The following is a 14,915-nucleotide window of genomic DNA, read 5'->3' on the forward strand; positions in this document are numbered from 1 at the left end:
CTGTATGGCTTATTTCACTTAGCATCACACTCTCCAGTTCCATCCACGTTGCTACAAAAGGCCATATTTCATTTTTTCTCGTTGCCACGTAGTATTCCATTGTGTATATAAACCACAATTTCTTTATTCATTCATCAGTTGATGGACATTTAGGCTGTTTCCATAATTTGGCTATTGTTGAGAGTGCTGCTATGAACATTGGGGTACAAGTGCCCCTATGCATCAGTACTCCTGTATCCCTTGGATAAATTCCTAGCAGTGCTATTGCTGGGTCATAGAGTAGGTCTATTTTTAATTTTCTGAGGAACCTCCACACTGCTTTCCAGAGCGGCTGCACCAATTTGCATTCCCACCAACAGTGCAAGAGGGTTCCCGTTTCTCCACATCCTCTCCAGCATCTATAGTCTCCTGATTTGTTCATTTTGGCCACTCTGACTGGCGTGAGGTGATACCTGAGTGTGGTTTTGATTTGTATTTCCCTGATAAGGAGCGACGCTGAACATCTTTTCATGTGCCTGTTGGCCATCCGGATGTCTTCTTTAGAGAAGTGTCTATTCATGTTTTCTGCCCATTTCTTCACTGGGTTATTTGTTTTTCGGGTGTGGAGTTTGGTGAGCTCTTTATAGATTTTGGATACTAGCCCTTTGTCCGATATGTCATTTGCAAATATCTTTTCCCATTCCGTTGGTTGCCTTTTAGTTTTGTTGGTTGTTTCCTTTGCTGTACAGAAGCTTTTTATCTTCATAAGGTCCCAGTAATTCACTTTTGCTTTTAATTCCCTTGCCTTTGGGGATGTGTCGAGTAAGAGATTGCTATGGCTGAGGTCAGAGAGGTCTTTTCCTGCTTTCTCCTCTAAGGTTTTGATGGTTTCCTGTCTCACATTCAGGTCCTTTATCCATTTTGAGTTTATTTTTGTGAATGGTGTGAGAAAGTGGTCTAGTTTCAACCTTCTGCATGTTGCTGTCGAGTTCTCCCAGCACCATTTGTTGAAGAGGCTGTCTTTTTTCCATTGGATGTTCTTTCCTGCTTTGTCAAAGATGAGTTGGCCATACGTTTGTGGGTCTAGTTCTGGGGTTTCTATTCTATTCCATTTTTCTATGTGTCTGTTTTTGTGCCATACACAGAGCTTTAGAAATATACCCACTTTAAATCTAGTAAAGTCTGTTAAGGAAGTTTTTTACTGCATTTTATGAACATTTTTACAAATGAAAAGTATTACCTATTTGGAATATTAATATACCTACCTATATAGCTTCTGATATCAAGCATGTAAACCACTATACAAGTTTGAGTAGGTTTAGTCTGTAGTGCTGGTAACTGATGTATCTGAAACTATAAAGAAGGAAGGTTTGTTTTCATATTTATAAAGCAGCTACTGTTTCTCTAAAATCCCCCAAAGTCATTGTGTCTTTGTGTTTTGGCCAAGATCTGTCATAGGGTTTCCTGTTATCCTACTCTTGGAAATAAATGTGAGTTGTTTGCAGATGAGAACATTTAAGTGACTGCAAATCCTTTCCATCACTAAATTCTGAAGTGGTAGGGAAGAGGCCATGTGAGTAAAGTTTTCACCTGGGTGTTTTCCTCACTCTTTTGATTTGTTTAGAAAGGATGTTCGTTATGTAAGTTGTCATCTCATTCTCTTTTGTAATAAATAATTTTGTATTTTCATTTTTATTCTTCCTCCTACCCCCTTAAACACAGATGTTTGCATCTCTAAATTTTTTTAATTTAAATTTTAGTTAACATACAGTATAATATTGGTTTCAGAAGTAGAATTCATCACTTATATATAACATCCAGTGTGCATCTCTAAAATTTTAAGAATTAAGATTTGGATTGCAGGTATGTTTCTTACATGCTTATTTTGAAATTCTTTCTTTCTTTCTTTTTTTTTTTAGTGGAAGGAACAAGCAATGGTGCCCTCCAGCTTTTTGTTGATGCTGGGGTTCCTGTGAATTCAGACATGATTAGCCATTTTGTGAACGAAGCTCTTGCTGAGACCATTGCTGTCATGCTGGGTGATAGAGAAGCAAAAATGCAAGGGCCTGCTGCCCCAAGTGTTTCTGGAGATGTTTCAACAAGCAACACATACTTGCCGGTAGGAGTGACTTTCCTTTCGTGACTTGGAGTCCTGGGGAATTTTTGATATGTCTCTTAAAAACCAGTAAGATGGGAGTGCCCGTGTGGCTCAGTCAGTTGAGGATCTTGACTCTTGATTTCAGCTCAGATTGTGATCTCATGGTTCGTGACTTCGAGCCCTCTGTTGGGCTCTGCATTGACAGCACAAAGCCTGCTTGGGATTCTCTGTCTCCCTCTTTCTCTCCCCTTCCCCTGCTTGCTCGCTCACGCTCTGTCTCTCAAAAATAAGTAAATAAATAAACATTAAAAAAAATACCGTGGACAAATTGTAAATTAGGTGTTGTAATAAGATTATAGTTTGTGGTGGAGATTGATTTTTTGTTGTTGCTATGGTGTTATTAGGTGTTGTAATAAGATTATAGTTTGTGGTGGAGATTGGTTTTTTGTTGTTGCTATGGTATTACAGTAATATTTCCCCCAGCATTTTATTTTAAAAACTTTTAAATCTATAGAAAAGTTGAAAGTATGATACAATGAAAATCTGTATACTTTCTACCTAGTAGTTACCAATTGATAACTTTTTTTTATTTTGAGAGAAAGAGAGCAAGCCGAGGAGGGGTAGAGAAAGAGAATCCCAAGCAGGCTCTGTACTGACAGCACAGATGTGGGGCTCAAACGCACAAACCATGAGATCATGACCTGAGCTGAAATCAAGGGTTGGACGCTTAACCGACTGAGCCACCCAAGAGCTCCCGATTGATAACTTTTTGACATGTTTTATCTATCTTTATATGTTACATACTCTTTAAAAATCATTTGAAAGTTGCAGGTATCATGACACTTTACTTCTGATCATCAGCAATATCTCAAAAAGAAGATGCTTTCTTAAATAATCAAAATGCCATCATCATACTCCTGAAGAAATTTAACATTGATATGTTAATACTATGTAATTTAGAGTCCATATTCAAATCTCCCTATTGTTCCAAAATAACCTTTATAGGATTTTTTTTTTTGATTCAAGTTATAGCCAATGGTCACATGTTGCTTTTGGTTATTATATAAACTGATATTTTTAATCTTTAAAATAAAATATAGTTTATGTTCTTTTGTTGTTGTTTGTTTCATCAGCCATACTGTGTTAGTTTCTAATCTATTATAGCAACATGGAATTATACATGTTATATATATATGGACTCTATACTACTATCAGCTGTTTAAAACTTTGTAGTCACTTCTGATTTCATAGATCATGAGGGCATCATTTTATATAGGTGAAACATTTAAACTAAGTCATTTGAGGTATAAACATGAAGTTACAGGGGCACCTGGGTGGCTCAGTCAATTAAGTGTCTGACTCTTGATTTTGGCTCAGGTCACGATCTGTGGTTTGGGAGTTCAAGCCTTGAGTCGGGCTCTGTACTGACAGTGCAAAGCCTGCTTGGGATTCTCTTTCTTTCCCTCTCTCTCTGCCTCTCCCCTGCACACACACATGCACATGCTCTCTCTCTTTTTAAATAAACTTGAAAAAAACAGCATAAAGTTACATATTTGAATTTTATGGAGATGGTATAATGTAATTGATGTGATATGATTATGCACGAGATTAGGTACATACTTTGGGTTTGCGCTTTCTTAGTTCATTGGTAATGCAAGCAGTGCAGATGTTGTTGGGGTTATGGTTTTCTCTGTACTAATTACACTGGTTTGCTTTCTGCCCGTATGCTGCATATACCCTCATGAGGGTGATTGAATGAGAAAATGTAGAAAAATCAGTATAAATAGGCAGTATATACAGTTGTTAAGAGCATGGACTTTGGTGCTGGGAAGATCTGAATTTGAACGCTCAGCTCTGTTACTTTAGTCTCAAGTATAATAGAGAAAATGCATAGAGTTCAAATGACCAAGACTTTATCAGAAATCTTTTTACTATCTAGGAGGGCAGGCTCCCTTCCACCACTGCCATATTGTTCATTATCTTCAGAATTGTCATGGCTTTTCTTGGCCTTTTGATCTTCCAAATATACATTAAAATTTAGCTTTTAAAAGATTTTGTTGGTATTTTTATGGGAATCGATCCAGTTTTGATTGGTTTTATTTGGAGAGACTTATATCTTTATCATACTATTATCTTTTTAGCCAAGATTTTGTGGAAGATATAGTGAGATGATGAATGAAAATAGCTTAATCTTGTGTCTAGAATTTGGCACTCAATAACTGTTTATCATCATTATCCATTACTAATACTAGTAGAATACCTTCAGATCCTCTCATGATGATGGTCAAGTGGCATTATATTTGAAAACAGTGCATTTGTTGCTGTAGTTTTATGCAGCCAAGAAGAAAAAAAAAACAGTGTATTTCTTTCATTTAAAAATAAGAGTTGAGAATATGCTAATTATTAAGCAGTGCTGTAGAATTTTTAATACACTTCGTGGTTTCTAAATTGTATATCAATTTTCAACTCAGAGTACAGAATAAAGGCTAATTACCCTCCTATATAAGGATGTTTTAGAACGAGGAGAAAAAGACCGTGTATTAAAAAAAATAGGTAAAAGACATGTCTAGATAGTTCACACACAGAAAAGAAATACAAATGGCCCATATACATATAAAAAGGTGTACATATACAACATCATTGGTAATAAGAAAAAAATCACTGAAACCTCATTTTTACTGATTAGATTGGTAAAACTCTAAAAGTTTGATAATGCCATTGTGTAGAAAACTTTGGGGAAATGGGAATTCTCATATCTTCTTGTGATTAGTGTACAATAACATAACCCTGTAGAGGGAAATTTGGCAGTATGTATTCAAATTAAAAATGCAGTTAACCCTTTAAACAGCAGTCCCACTTTTAGGAAATTGTTCTGTCGATAATCTGTAGACATGAGTTAAGTCAAGATTGTTTGATGACTCAGGGGAAGGGAACTAGGTGGACGGGACATGGCTAGGAAAGGAGATTTAATACTCATTATCTTTCTTGTGTACCTTTTTGAATTCTGACCCATTTGAATGATTACACATTTAACAAATCAATTTTAAAGTGTTTACATTTTTCTTCCCTAGTATTTCTATCTCCATATTGTCTTCATTTCAACTCCCCTACTTTTTTTTTATCCTTCCATTGCTTTTTACAGTCTGTGATCTTTTGTGCTAAAAAGCTGCTCTTGATATCTTGTCAGTTAAAATGCTTCCTTTCTGTTACATGGCCTACCCAGCTTGTGTTTGCATTTGATCTTCAGCTGTATATTCAGCTGTGTCTTCCTATCAATATTAGAAGAGCGAGCTTCTGATTTCTTTGGGGCCTACTTCAGAGTCAGAGCTATTTTAATGGCCTGAGGCTTTCTGCAGGCTAGTCTTGAAAATTAGCAGCTAGAAGAAGTTCAAGAGCCAGGGGAAGTTAGGGCTCCATTTCTTCCCCTCCATTTAAATTCTGTTAATCTCTAAATGAGCTTATTTCATTGTTTTACATTACCTTTATATGGGTGATTATAAGCACCATTTGTCTTGTTTTATTTTAGGCAAGAGTGTGTACCCCAGTGCCTACCCCACAACCAACTCCTCCTCATTCACCTTCATCACCTCCTAAGGAGAGTGTGTTGGTAAAAACTCCAGATTCTTCTCCCTATGATTCAGATCATGATTTAGCTATTCCTGTGAAAGAAATATTTGCTGAAAAAGGTAGAAACCTTATTTCTATAACTTAGTTTTAATCTAATAACTACTAAATAAGATTTCATGGTTTATTTTATGTTTTATGGATTAATATGTACATACCTACTGTTTACTAGGTTTTAGTAAATCATTTTTTCTTGTAAAGAGACAAAGAAATTGGTTTCTTAATTTCCTAGTGGTGCCTGGCTGGCTCAGTCAGTAGAGCATGCAACTCTTGATCTCAGGGTCGTGAGTTTGAGCCCCATGTTGGGCAAAGAAATTACTTAAAAAAAACAAAAACAAAAAACTATTAAAAAAAAGAGTATATTATCTAATGCACACTTATACTGCTTTTAAGTTCATGGTAGTATTAAAAGTGATATCTTTTCAAGATTGTTTTCTTATCCTTTACTAAATAAACCTGGGAATTTCCCCATTATTAGCCATTATTATTATTATTAATTATTATTACCATTATTTGTATGCCAAAATATTAAGAGATTCCTGAAACAACGTGTCTTGCCTTCCTATGGAGTGTTTATTGACTTTTATCTTTTCCTTTCTCTTTAAACAAAAAATCTTTAGGAAATGATATGTCTGCCATCACACTTGTTAATACTCCAACAGTTACTCCTGCTACTACACCTCCTCCTGCAGCAGCTCTTACCCCAACTTTGTCAGAGATTTCCATTGAGAAATTGAAGATCTCAGGCCCAGGGTGTCCTAAGCCATGGAGTGATGGAGACCTGCCCCTGGAAGAAGAGAATCCTAACTCTCTTCAAGAAGAACTTCACCCAAGAGCTATGTAAATGATAACATATTTACTTTCAGTAACTGCATTTCATCTTAAGTTGACATATGTGACCCATTAAAAACATCAGAAATGATAAATGAAGTTTTATAAACCATAAGCTACTTTAGTAGAAGTTTCATAAACTTCAAGTTTTTAAAAAATTCACCAAATTTATTTATACCTTCAATTATCATTTTAAAAGATCTTTTTATGAAACAGATTAAAGGTATATATTGTTATAATATTGTTAGTAAAATAGAAAATGATTTCTCCCCAGAGTGAATGAATCTTCATTTACAATGACCAGTTAACTTTTATATCACCTTGTAAATTTGTTGTAGAGATGGTACAACTTTCAAGATGGCCTATGATTAAAGCATGAAAACAATTTTGGAAAAATAAATCTTGGTAATTACAGTAGTGCAGATTATAGAAATACTTTGCTAAAGGAGCTCTTTGAATCTGTTGTTTATATAAAAATTAATATAGGCTTTCAGTGACCTAATAAGTTCACAATATGTCTTTTTCTTCTTAGTGTAATGTCTGTGGCCAAGGATGAAGAACCTGAGAGTGTGGATTTCCCTGCTCAGCCTGCACCTCCAGAACCTCCAGTTCCTTTTATGCCACTTTCTGCTGCCACCAATGTCCCTTCCCTCATACAGATGCCAGCTTCTGATTCATCAACAACTGAGAGCAGCTTGAGTATTACTGTCACTGAAACTGAGACTTTAGATAGACCCCTCTCTGAAGGAGAGATTTTACTTAACTGTGGTCAAAAAATGGCTCCTAAGAGTAAGTTAACTTGTATCAATTGATTTCACTGGTTAGATTATGATAATTCCCAAGTAATAGTTTTCTGTGTCAAGTCTTTTTTCTTAATTTTCAAGATTAAACATGGTATAATAGAAAGAATGTGGACTCTGCAAGTTAACTCTTCTGTGCCTTAACTTCAGAAAGTAAAATCTTGGTCATAAATCTCACCTTCCAGAAATAATACCACTCTTAATAGTTTGAAATATACCCTTCCAGTCTTTTTCTTTTCTGTTGCATATGTAGATACCTAAATACATGTGTATGTGTATTTTTAGCTTTAAAAATAGAATCATACTATATAAATTGTTTTTAAACCTGCATTTTTTTTAAACCTAATAATATATCGTGGACATCTTTCTATATCAACACATGTAGCTATACCTCAGTTTTTTAGTTGTGTGTAGTCTGTTAAAACAATGCCATGGTGGTCGGCATGTAGATTGTTTTCAATGTTTCCATATTATACAGAACTCTCTGATGACCCTTCTTACACACATACACATATGTGTATACACTTAGTATACTTTGTACACCTATTTGATAATTTCCATAGAATACATGCCTAGAGGGACACGTTAGGTGGCTCAGTTGGTTAAGTGATGGACTGGCTCAGGTCATGATCTCATAGTTCCTGAGTTCAAGCCCCGTGTTGGGCTCTGTGCTGACAGCTCAGAGCCTGGAGCCTGCTTTGGATTCTGTGCCTCCCAATCTCTCTTCACCTCCCCTGCTTGTGTGCTGTCTCCCTCTCTCTCTCAGAAATAAATAAACATTTAAAAAAATTTTTTTTAGGGGCACCTGGGTGGCTCAGTTGGTTGAGCGACCGACTTTGGCTCAGGTCATGATCTCGCAGTTTGTGAGTTCGAGCCCCATGTCGGGTTCTGTGCTGACAGCTCAGAGCCTGGAGCCTACTTCAGATTCTGTGTCTCCCCCTCTCTCTACCCCTCCCCTGCTCACTCTCTGTGTCTCTCTGTCTTTCAATAATAAATAAATGTTAAAAAATAAATAAGTAAATAAATTTTTTTTAAAAAGAATACATGCCTAGAGGTGCCTGGCTGGCTCAGTTGGTTAAGCATCCAGCTCTTTTTTTTTTTTTTTTTTTTTTTTTTTAAGTTTATTTTGAGAGAGAGAAACAGAGAGCATGAGCAGGGGAGGGGCAGGGAGAGAGAGAGAGAGAGAGAGAGAGAGAGAGAGAGAGAAAGAGAAAGAGAATCCCAAGCAGGCTCCACACTGTCAACACGGAGCCTGATGTGGGCCTCGACCTGAAGCTCAAACCACAAGCTCATGACCTGAGCTGAAACCAAGAGTCAGCTGCTTAACTCACTTAGCCACCCAGGTGCCCCAAGCATCTGACTCTTGATTTCAGCTCGGGTCATGATTTCACGGTTCATGGGATTGAGCCCTGTATCAATCAAATATTACAATAAAAACTTTTAAATAAATAATAATAAAAAAAAAGAATACAAACCTAGAAGTGGAATTGCTAAAGCAGAGTATGCACCTTTAAAATACTGATACGTTGGGGCGCCTGGGTGGCGCAGTCGGTTAAGCGTCCGACTTCAGCCAGGTCACGATCTCGCGGTCCGTGAGTTCGAGCCCCGCGTCAGGCTCTGGGCTGATGGCTCGGAGCCTGGAGCCTGTTTCCGATTCTGTGTCTCCCTCTCTCTCTGCCCCTCCCCCGTTCATGCTCTGTCTCTCTCTGTCCCAAAAATAAATAAACGTTGAAAAAAAAAAATTAAAAAAAAAAAAAAAAAATACTGATACATTAAAAAAAAAATACTGATATATTGCCAACTTGCTCTTTAGAAAGGTTACTCAGTTTTTTGTTTGTTTTTAATGTTTGTTTATTTTGAGATGGTGAGAGAGTGAGCAGTGAAGGGACAGAGAGAGAGAGAGAGAGACGAAGAGAGAAAAAATACCAAGCAGGCTCCATGCTGCCAGCACAGAGCCTGATGCAAGGCTTGAACCCACGAACTATGAGATCATGAACTGAGCCAAAATTAAGAGTTGTGCACTTAACCGACTGAGTCACCCAGGGGCCCTGAAAGGTTAATCAGTTTTTAATTTTAATCCATTTTAATTACATCAATAGTATTTAGGAGTGCCTCTCAATTTCAAGCGTCTCAAGTTATGACCAGTTGGTAGGTAAAACAAAAATCTCATCTTTGTTATAAAATATACTTAAAAAAAAACTGGTGAGATTGAGTAGCTTGTGAATTATTATTTAAGAGCAGTATTTTTATTGTATAAGTTTAAATGTAATGGCTTTATGGTTGGATTATTTACTGAATTTATGTTTCTTCTGTTTTCTGAATTTTTATGTTGTAATTTCTAGTTTTAGGAGATGGACGACTGTGTCTGACAAACCTAAACGATAGCTTATCCAGTACTCTGCATGATGCCCTTGAAATGGTAAGAAATTATCGCCGCCCCCCCCATTGAATTCTGACACAAAGAGTATTTTGATACACTTGTTGCCATTGATTAGGGTTTTTCTCAAATATTTGAGTTATAAGTATAAAATTTAACAGAATATCCACAAAGGAATTTAAGATTTCTTGCACATTTCATTATCATATTTGCACATTTAATTATCATAATTGTGAGAATGAAAAGAAAACTATTAATCTCTGTGGCTCCAGTAGTTCAAAAATACACAGGTAATGTAATTATATGATGAAAATCTAGCTCAGTACAAATTGTCATATGGATATATTGCCTTTACAATATTTCAAACAGGATATTATCTGTTTAAACCAGCTTTCTTATAATATATTTGTTATTTTCCCCTAACCAGGATTATAATTCTTTGCGCTAAAAATAATTCAATTCATTGGCATAAGAAAAAGAAACTGAAATAGGACACAGTGGGTGGTACCATCACTTCCTAGCTATTACACAGCACTATGGAACAAAAAATAGGCATTGAAAAATATATTATTATAATTATTACAATATGTGTAATATCCGTTCATATTATATGTAATATCAATTATCACATACATAAATATCATACAGAAATGATAATAGGAACTTTCTTTTGAAATACTATGATGGAATAGAAATCTTTACTTTTTATATATATTTTCAGCAATCTAAGCAAGGACAGGTAGTTGTACTCAACTCTCATCTATGTTTATCTATAGCCTTTGCTAAGCATTGCTGATATTGTTGCTCTTTTTTTTTTTAAAGTTTGATGATTTTGGACATATGTATACATCTGTAAAGCCATTACTGCAATCAAGATAATGACTATATCCTCATCCATCATTCCCCAAAGTGTCCTCATGCCCTTTTGTAATCCCTCCTCCTCATCTCCTATGAGTCCTCTCATCCACCACATCTACCACAACTGTTGGTCTGCTTTCTGTAACTGTAGATTAGTTTGCATTTTCCAAAACAACAGAAATGGATATCTTTTTTTCCTGGTTGCTTTAACTCAGTATCATTATTTTGAGATTCATCTGTATTATAGTGTGTATCATAGTTCATTCCCTTTTCTTTTTTCTTTTTTCTTTTCTTTTTTGAGAGAGTGTGAGGTGAGAGAGGGAAGAGGGAGAGGGAATCTTAAGCAGGCTCCATGCTCAGCACAGAACCCGGCACAGGGCTCAGTCTCACCACTGTGAGATCGTGACCTGAGCCAAAATCATGAGTCGGATGCTTAGCTGATTGAACCACCCAGTCACCCCTATTGGGGTGAACTATTGTTCATTCCTTTTTATTGCTGAGTAGTAATATGTTGGATGGTTGTACCACAACTTTTCCGTTTACCTGTCACTGGACATTTGGATTTATTCCAGTTTTGACTATCACAAATAAAGCAACTATAAACATCTGTGTATAAGTTTTGTATGGACATATGCTTTCATTTCTCTTGGGCAAATACCTAGGAGTGGAATGGATGGATAATGTGATAGGTGTATGGTAAACTTTTTAAGAAAAGCTGTTTAATTTGATCTGCTAATTTTTTTTTAACATTTATTTATTTTCAAAAGACAGACAGAGTGCGAGTGGGGGAGGGGCAGAGAGCGAGAGGGAGATAAAGAACAGGAAGCAGCCTCCAGGCTCTCAGCTGTCAGCACAGAGCCCAACGCGGGGCTCAGACCCACCAACAGTGAGATCATGACCTGAGCTGAAGTCAGACGGTTAACCAACTGAGCCACCCAGGTGCCTCTGATCTGCTAAAATTTTGTGTTGACTTTTTCGCATCCATGTTTTATAGGAATTACATTTTACAGGAATTTGCAAAGAGTTTTGGACTTTGCTCAAACATATAGTTAAGTTACCTAAAGACAGTTTTTACCCTTTTGAGTCTTGTTTTGAAGATTCATTGGGCAAGACCAGAGCAGTACTCACTCCCCACTTTGGAGGCAAGACCCTTCTATGCACTCCAACCAGTGCCTTAAATGTAGTTTCCCAGCCCGCCTGGTGGGAACAGCTGTTATTCCAGCCTGTGTACACGCCCTGGGCACTATTAGAGCCAATCGTTTCTCATGTGTTTGTTCATCCAGCCTCATGTGGTTACCCTGCATGCATGTGCTGATCAGTATTTAGTGCTCCAAGGGCACCCTCTGCAGATCTCCAGAGTTCTCTCCCTGTGCAGCTTTCACTTTTCTGGTAGCCTGTCTTATGAACCCCCTGCTGTCTCGGCTTCCTTGGAGTTTCAGTCCTGTCTTCTCAGCTCAGGAGCCACTGAGCTCTGCCAGGGTTCTCCCGCCTGTGCTGCAGGCTGGAAACTTTCACAGACAGTAATCTGGAGCAGCCGCACGTTTCTCCTGATTTGTTTTCCATCTCTCAGGAATCACTGTCTTTTGCCACCTGATGTCCCATGTCTTGAAATGCAATTTTTCATACACTTCATCTACTTTTTAGTAGTTTCAAGGGGTTGGGTAAATCTGGAAGTAAAGTCTGGTGGCATTGTTGTCTTTCCATTTGTGTCATTATACATGACCATAATGAAAACAAAGAGATTGGTATATTTTTGAAAAGTCCTTCTATCCCTTTATAATCATAATGCTAGAAGTTCCTTTAAAGCAACCACTTGAAGTGATGTAAGGTAGAATGTGTATTAAATCACCAGGGGAACTTTTTAAAAAGTATGCCTGCTGGTACCATCCTTTGATATGTGGATTCGGTAGGTCATGTGGGTTGTACGGTGTGCGTGTTTGTGGGCAGTTAGAAGCCTAGAGCGGTATATTTTGAAAAAGTTCCCAGTGTTCTCATGTGCATCCTTTGTTATATGCGACTACTCACTTCACAGATGAAGTTGAGGTTAAATGGCTTGTCCATGTCACATAGCTATTTAGTGACAGATCCACAGCTCTCTCTCTCTCTCTGTTATTTATATAATAAATAAATATAAACAAATAAGTATTTAATATTTATTCTTATATTATAAACATTATATATATTATTATATATAATACTATAAAATACTATATATAATTATGTATATGTGCAATTATATATTTATAAATATATAATACATATTATATATAACATAAGTATATAAACAAATATATCAAATAAATATTAAATATTTATAATTATTATTTAAAATATTTAAAATATTAAATAAATAAAATATATTTATTATACAAACAATTTATTATTTATATTTATAATATAAATTATATAAATAATATTTAATATTTATTATGTATTTATAATTATGTATTATTATATATTATATAAATAATATAATGAGACCTTTTCATTTTAAGATGATAATTGTAAATTTTAAGTTCTAATAAGAGGCTTTCTAAATCCTAAAGCTGAAGTTACAAGGGGCTAGGTGTGTGTGGTGGGGCATTGCTCAAGTCCAACAGACAGCTTTGTGGGCTTGGTAGCATCTTCCTACTATTAAAGATATTTAATACTTAATATCTCTACAGTATAAAGATGCTTAATCTGGAAATTAATGTACCCAAGTGATAAAATTTGTTGAAAACAATTTACCCTGTACAGGGGGTAAAATAACGCATTAAGGAGAGTTTTTGTAAGATTTTAATGGAACAGTTACTTCTTTAACAGTAATTATTTATTGCAAGTAATTAAGCCCATTATGAAGAGAGTGGAAATCACTTTTATGAAATAATATGTGGGGAAGGCATAAATGAGATGTCTTTATTTTCAGAGAAGCATTAAACTGATATTTGGCTTACTTACTATGTCATTATGGCATTTTTATCCATTCTTAGAACTTTATCATGGTGCCAGAGCATGTTTAAGTTTGTTTAAAGTAAATGGTTAAACCAAACCAGGGCTAAATGAAAACACCTTTTCTTTTTCTACATTTGAAACTGAACTCTAATTTGATATTTTTGCTAAGCCTAAATTAAATGTCTACAAATCCATAATGAAGTCAAATGCAGAAGTACCATCTTGAAAAACCAAGAATAACTTGAAGTCATGTCACCAAGAGGCATTTATTTATATACAGCTGGGGGATAAAGACTTATGGCAATCTAGAGTTAATAAACTTTGTTTCATTAATAGTAAAATAAGTAAAAAATACTATTGATGGAATTAAAACTCTTGTTAATAGTTGTATTTACAGAGGAATCCAGTTTCTCTGACTCTGAGGCCCACACTGCCCTTCATCTTTGGGGTGGGTCATATTTGAAGCACCAGGAAGCCTAGTCTGGGTACTCCAGGGAGGGCTGCAGTACCTGCTCCCTAGCCAAGTACCAGATCAGCCCTTTTGGAAGGGACACTCGAAGGTCTACAGGCGCCTTAGCATATTTCTGCAGGTTTTTATTTTCGCCTGTGGTCCAGGTTGTAGTGTTAAGATGGTGATTCGCCCCCATTACCACACTGTGGTGTTGCTTCAGGTGCTGCATAAATAGGAAGCAGGAAACTGTGAGCCAGAAACTTGATGGTCCTATATAAAACATCTGTGAATCATTTAAACTCAATCACTTGGGACAGGGGGTCCAATTTTCATGCTTATTATAATCAATCTCCAGTTTAATTGTAATCAAATGACTTTATGGTGGTGTTTCTGTTTGAGGCAAACTAGAGGGTTGTTAGTATAGTCAAATGGAAATGAGAACTAAATGAAAATAGAGTCTGCCTTCTTTCCATAATGTGCTAATAGGCCATTTTCATGATAACTACTACTACGTTTTATTAATCATAAATCAAGAAAAATACAATTGCTTGATAGAATTTCTTTGCTGTATTCATTGTCTTTATATTTCATTCAGGAAGACGATCCTCCCAGCGAAGGACAAGTGATTAGGATGCCCCATAAAAAGACTCCTACAGATGGAATTCTTTCTCTTCTTGCCAAAATGACCCAGGAGTCATTAGTTTCGCAGCAAGCAGTCTACCCTTCAGAGGTACTTATTAACCTTAGTGATTTTTTTTTTTCCTCTTGGTTTGATCCTAATACAGAAAAAAAAAAAAGCTTTTGTAACTTTGACCTGAAGTCAGAGCTCTACAATCTTACAGTTGAAAGGAATTCAGACTATCCGTTCTAACCCTCTTGTTCCCTAGTTGAAAAAAGCTGAAGCCCTTTTAAATGATTTGTGAGGATCATTCATTCTTTCTCTCTTTCTTCACCCATTTACCG

General features: G+C 36.1%; 1 protein-coding gene across 15 annotated transcripts in view; it reads left to right on the forward strand.

Annotated features, from left to right (window-relative positions):
• The window catches only part of KIAA0586 (KIAA0586 ortholog), a 113,094-nt gene that overhangs the window by 50,615 nt on the left and 47,564 nt on the right, over window positions 1-14,915 (forward strand). For all 15 annotated transcript variants that reach the window (XM_045451098.1, XM_045451103.1, XM_045451097.1 and 12 more), the window contains 6 exons: window positions 1,899-2,098; window positions 5,604-5,763; window positions 6,322-6,541; window positions 7,065-7,321; window positions 9,675-9,751; window positions 14,548-14,682. In XM_045451098.1, coding sequence (XP_045307054.1) covers window positions 1,899-2,098; window positions 5,604-5,763; window positions 6,322-6,541; window positions 7,065-7,321; window positions 9,675-9,751; window positions 14,548-14,682 — 1,049 coding nt within the window. The remainder of the gene's footprint in view (window positions 1-1,898; window positions 2,099-5,603; window positions 5,764-6,321; window positions 6,542-7,064; window positions 7,322-9,674; window positions 9,752-14,547; window positions 14,683-14,915) is intronic.

The sequence above is a fragment of the Leopardus geoffroyi genome, chromosome B3, assembly GCF_018350155.1.
Source record: "Leopardus geoffroyi isolate Oge1 chromosome B3, O.geoffroyi_Oge1_pat1.0, whole genome shotgun sequence".
Classification (NCBI taxonomy): Eukaryota; Metazoa; Chordata; class Mammalia; order Carnivora; family Felidae; genus Leopardus; species Leopardus geoffroyi.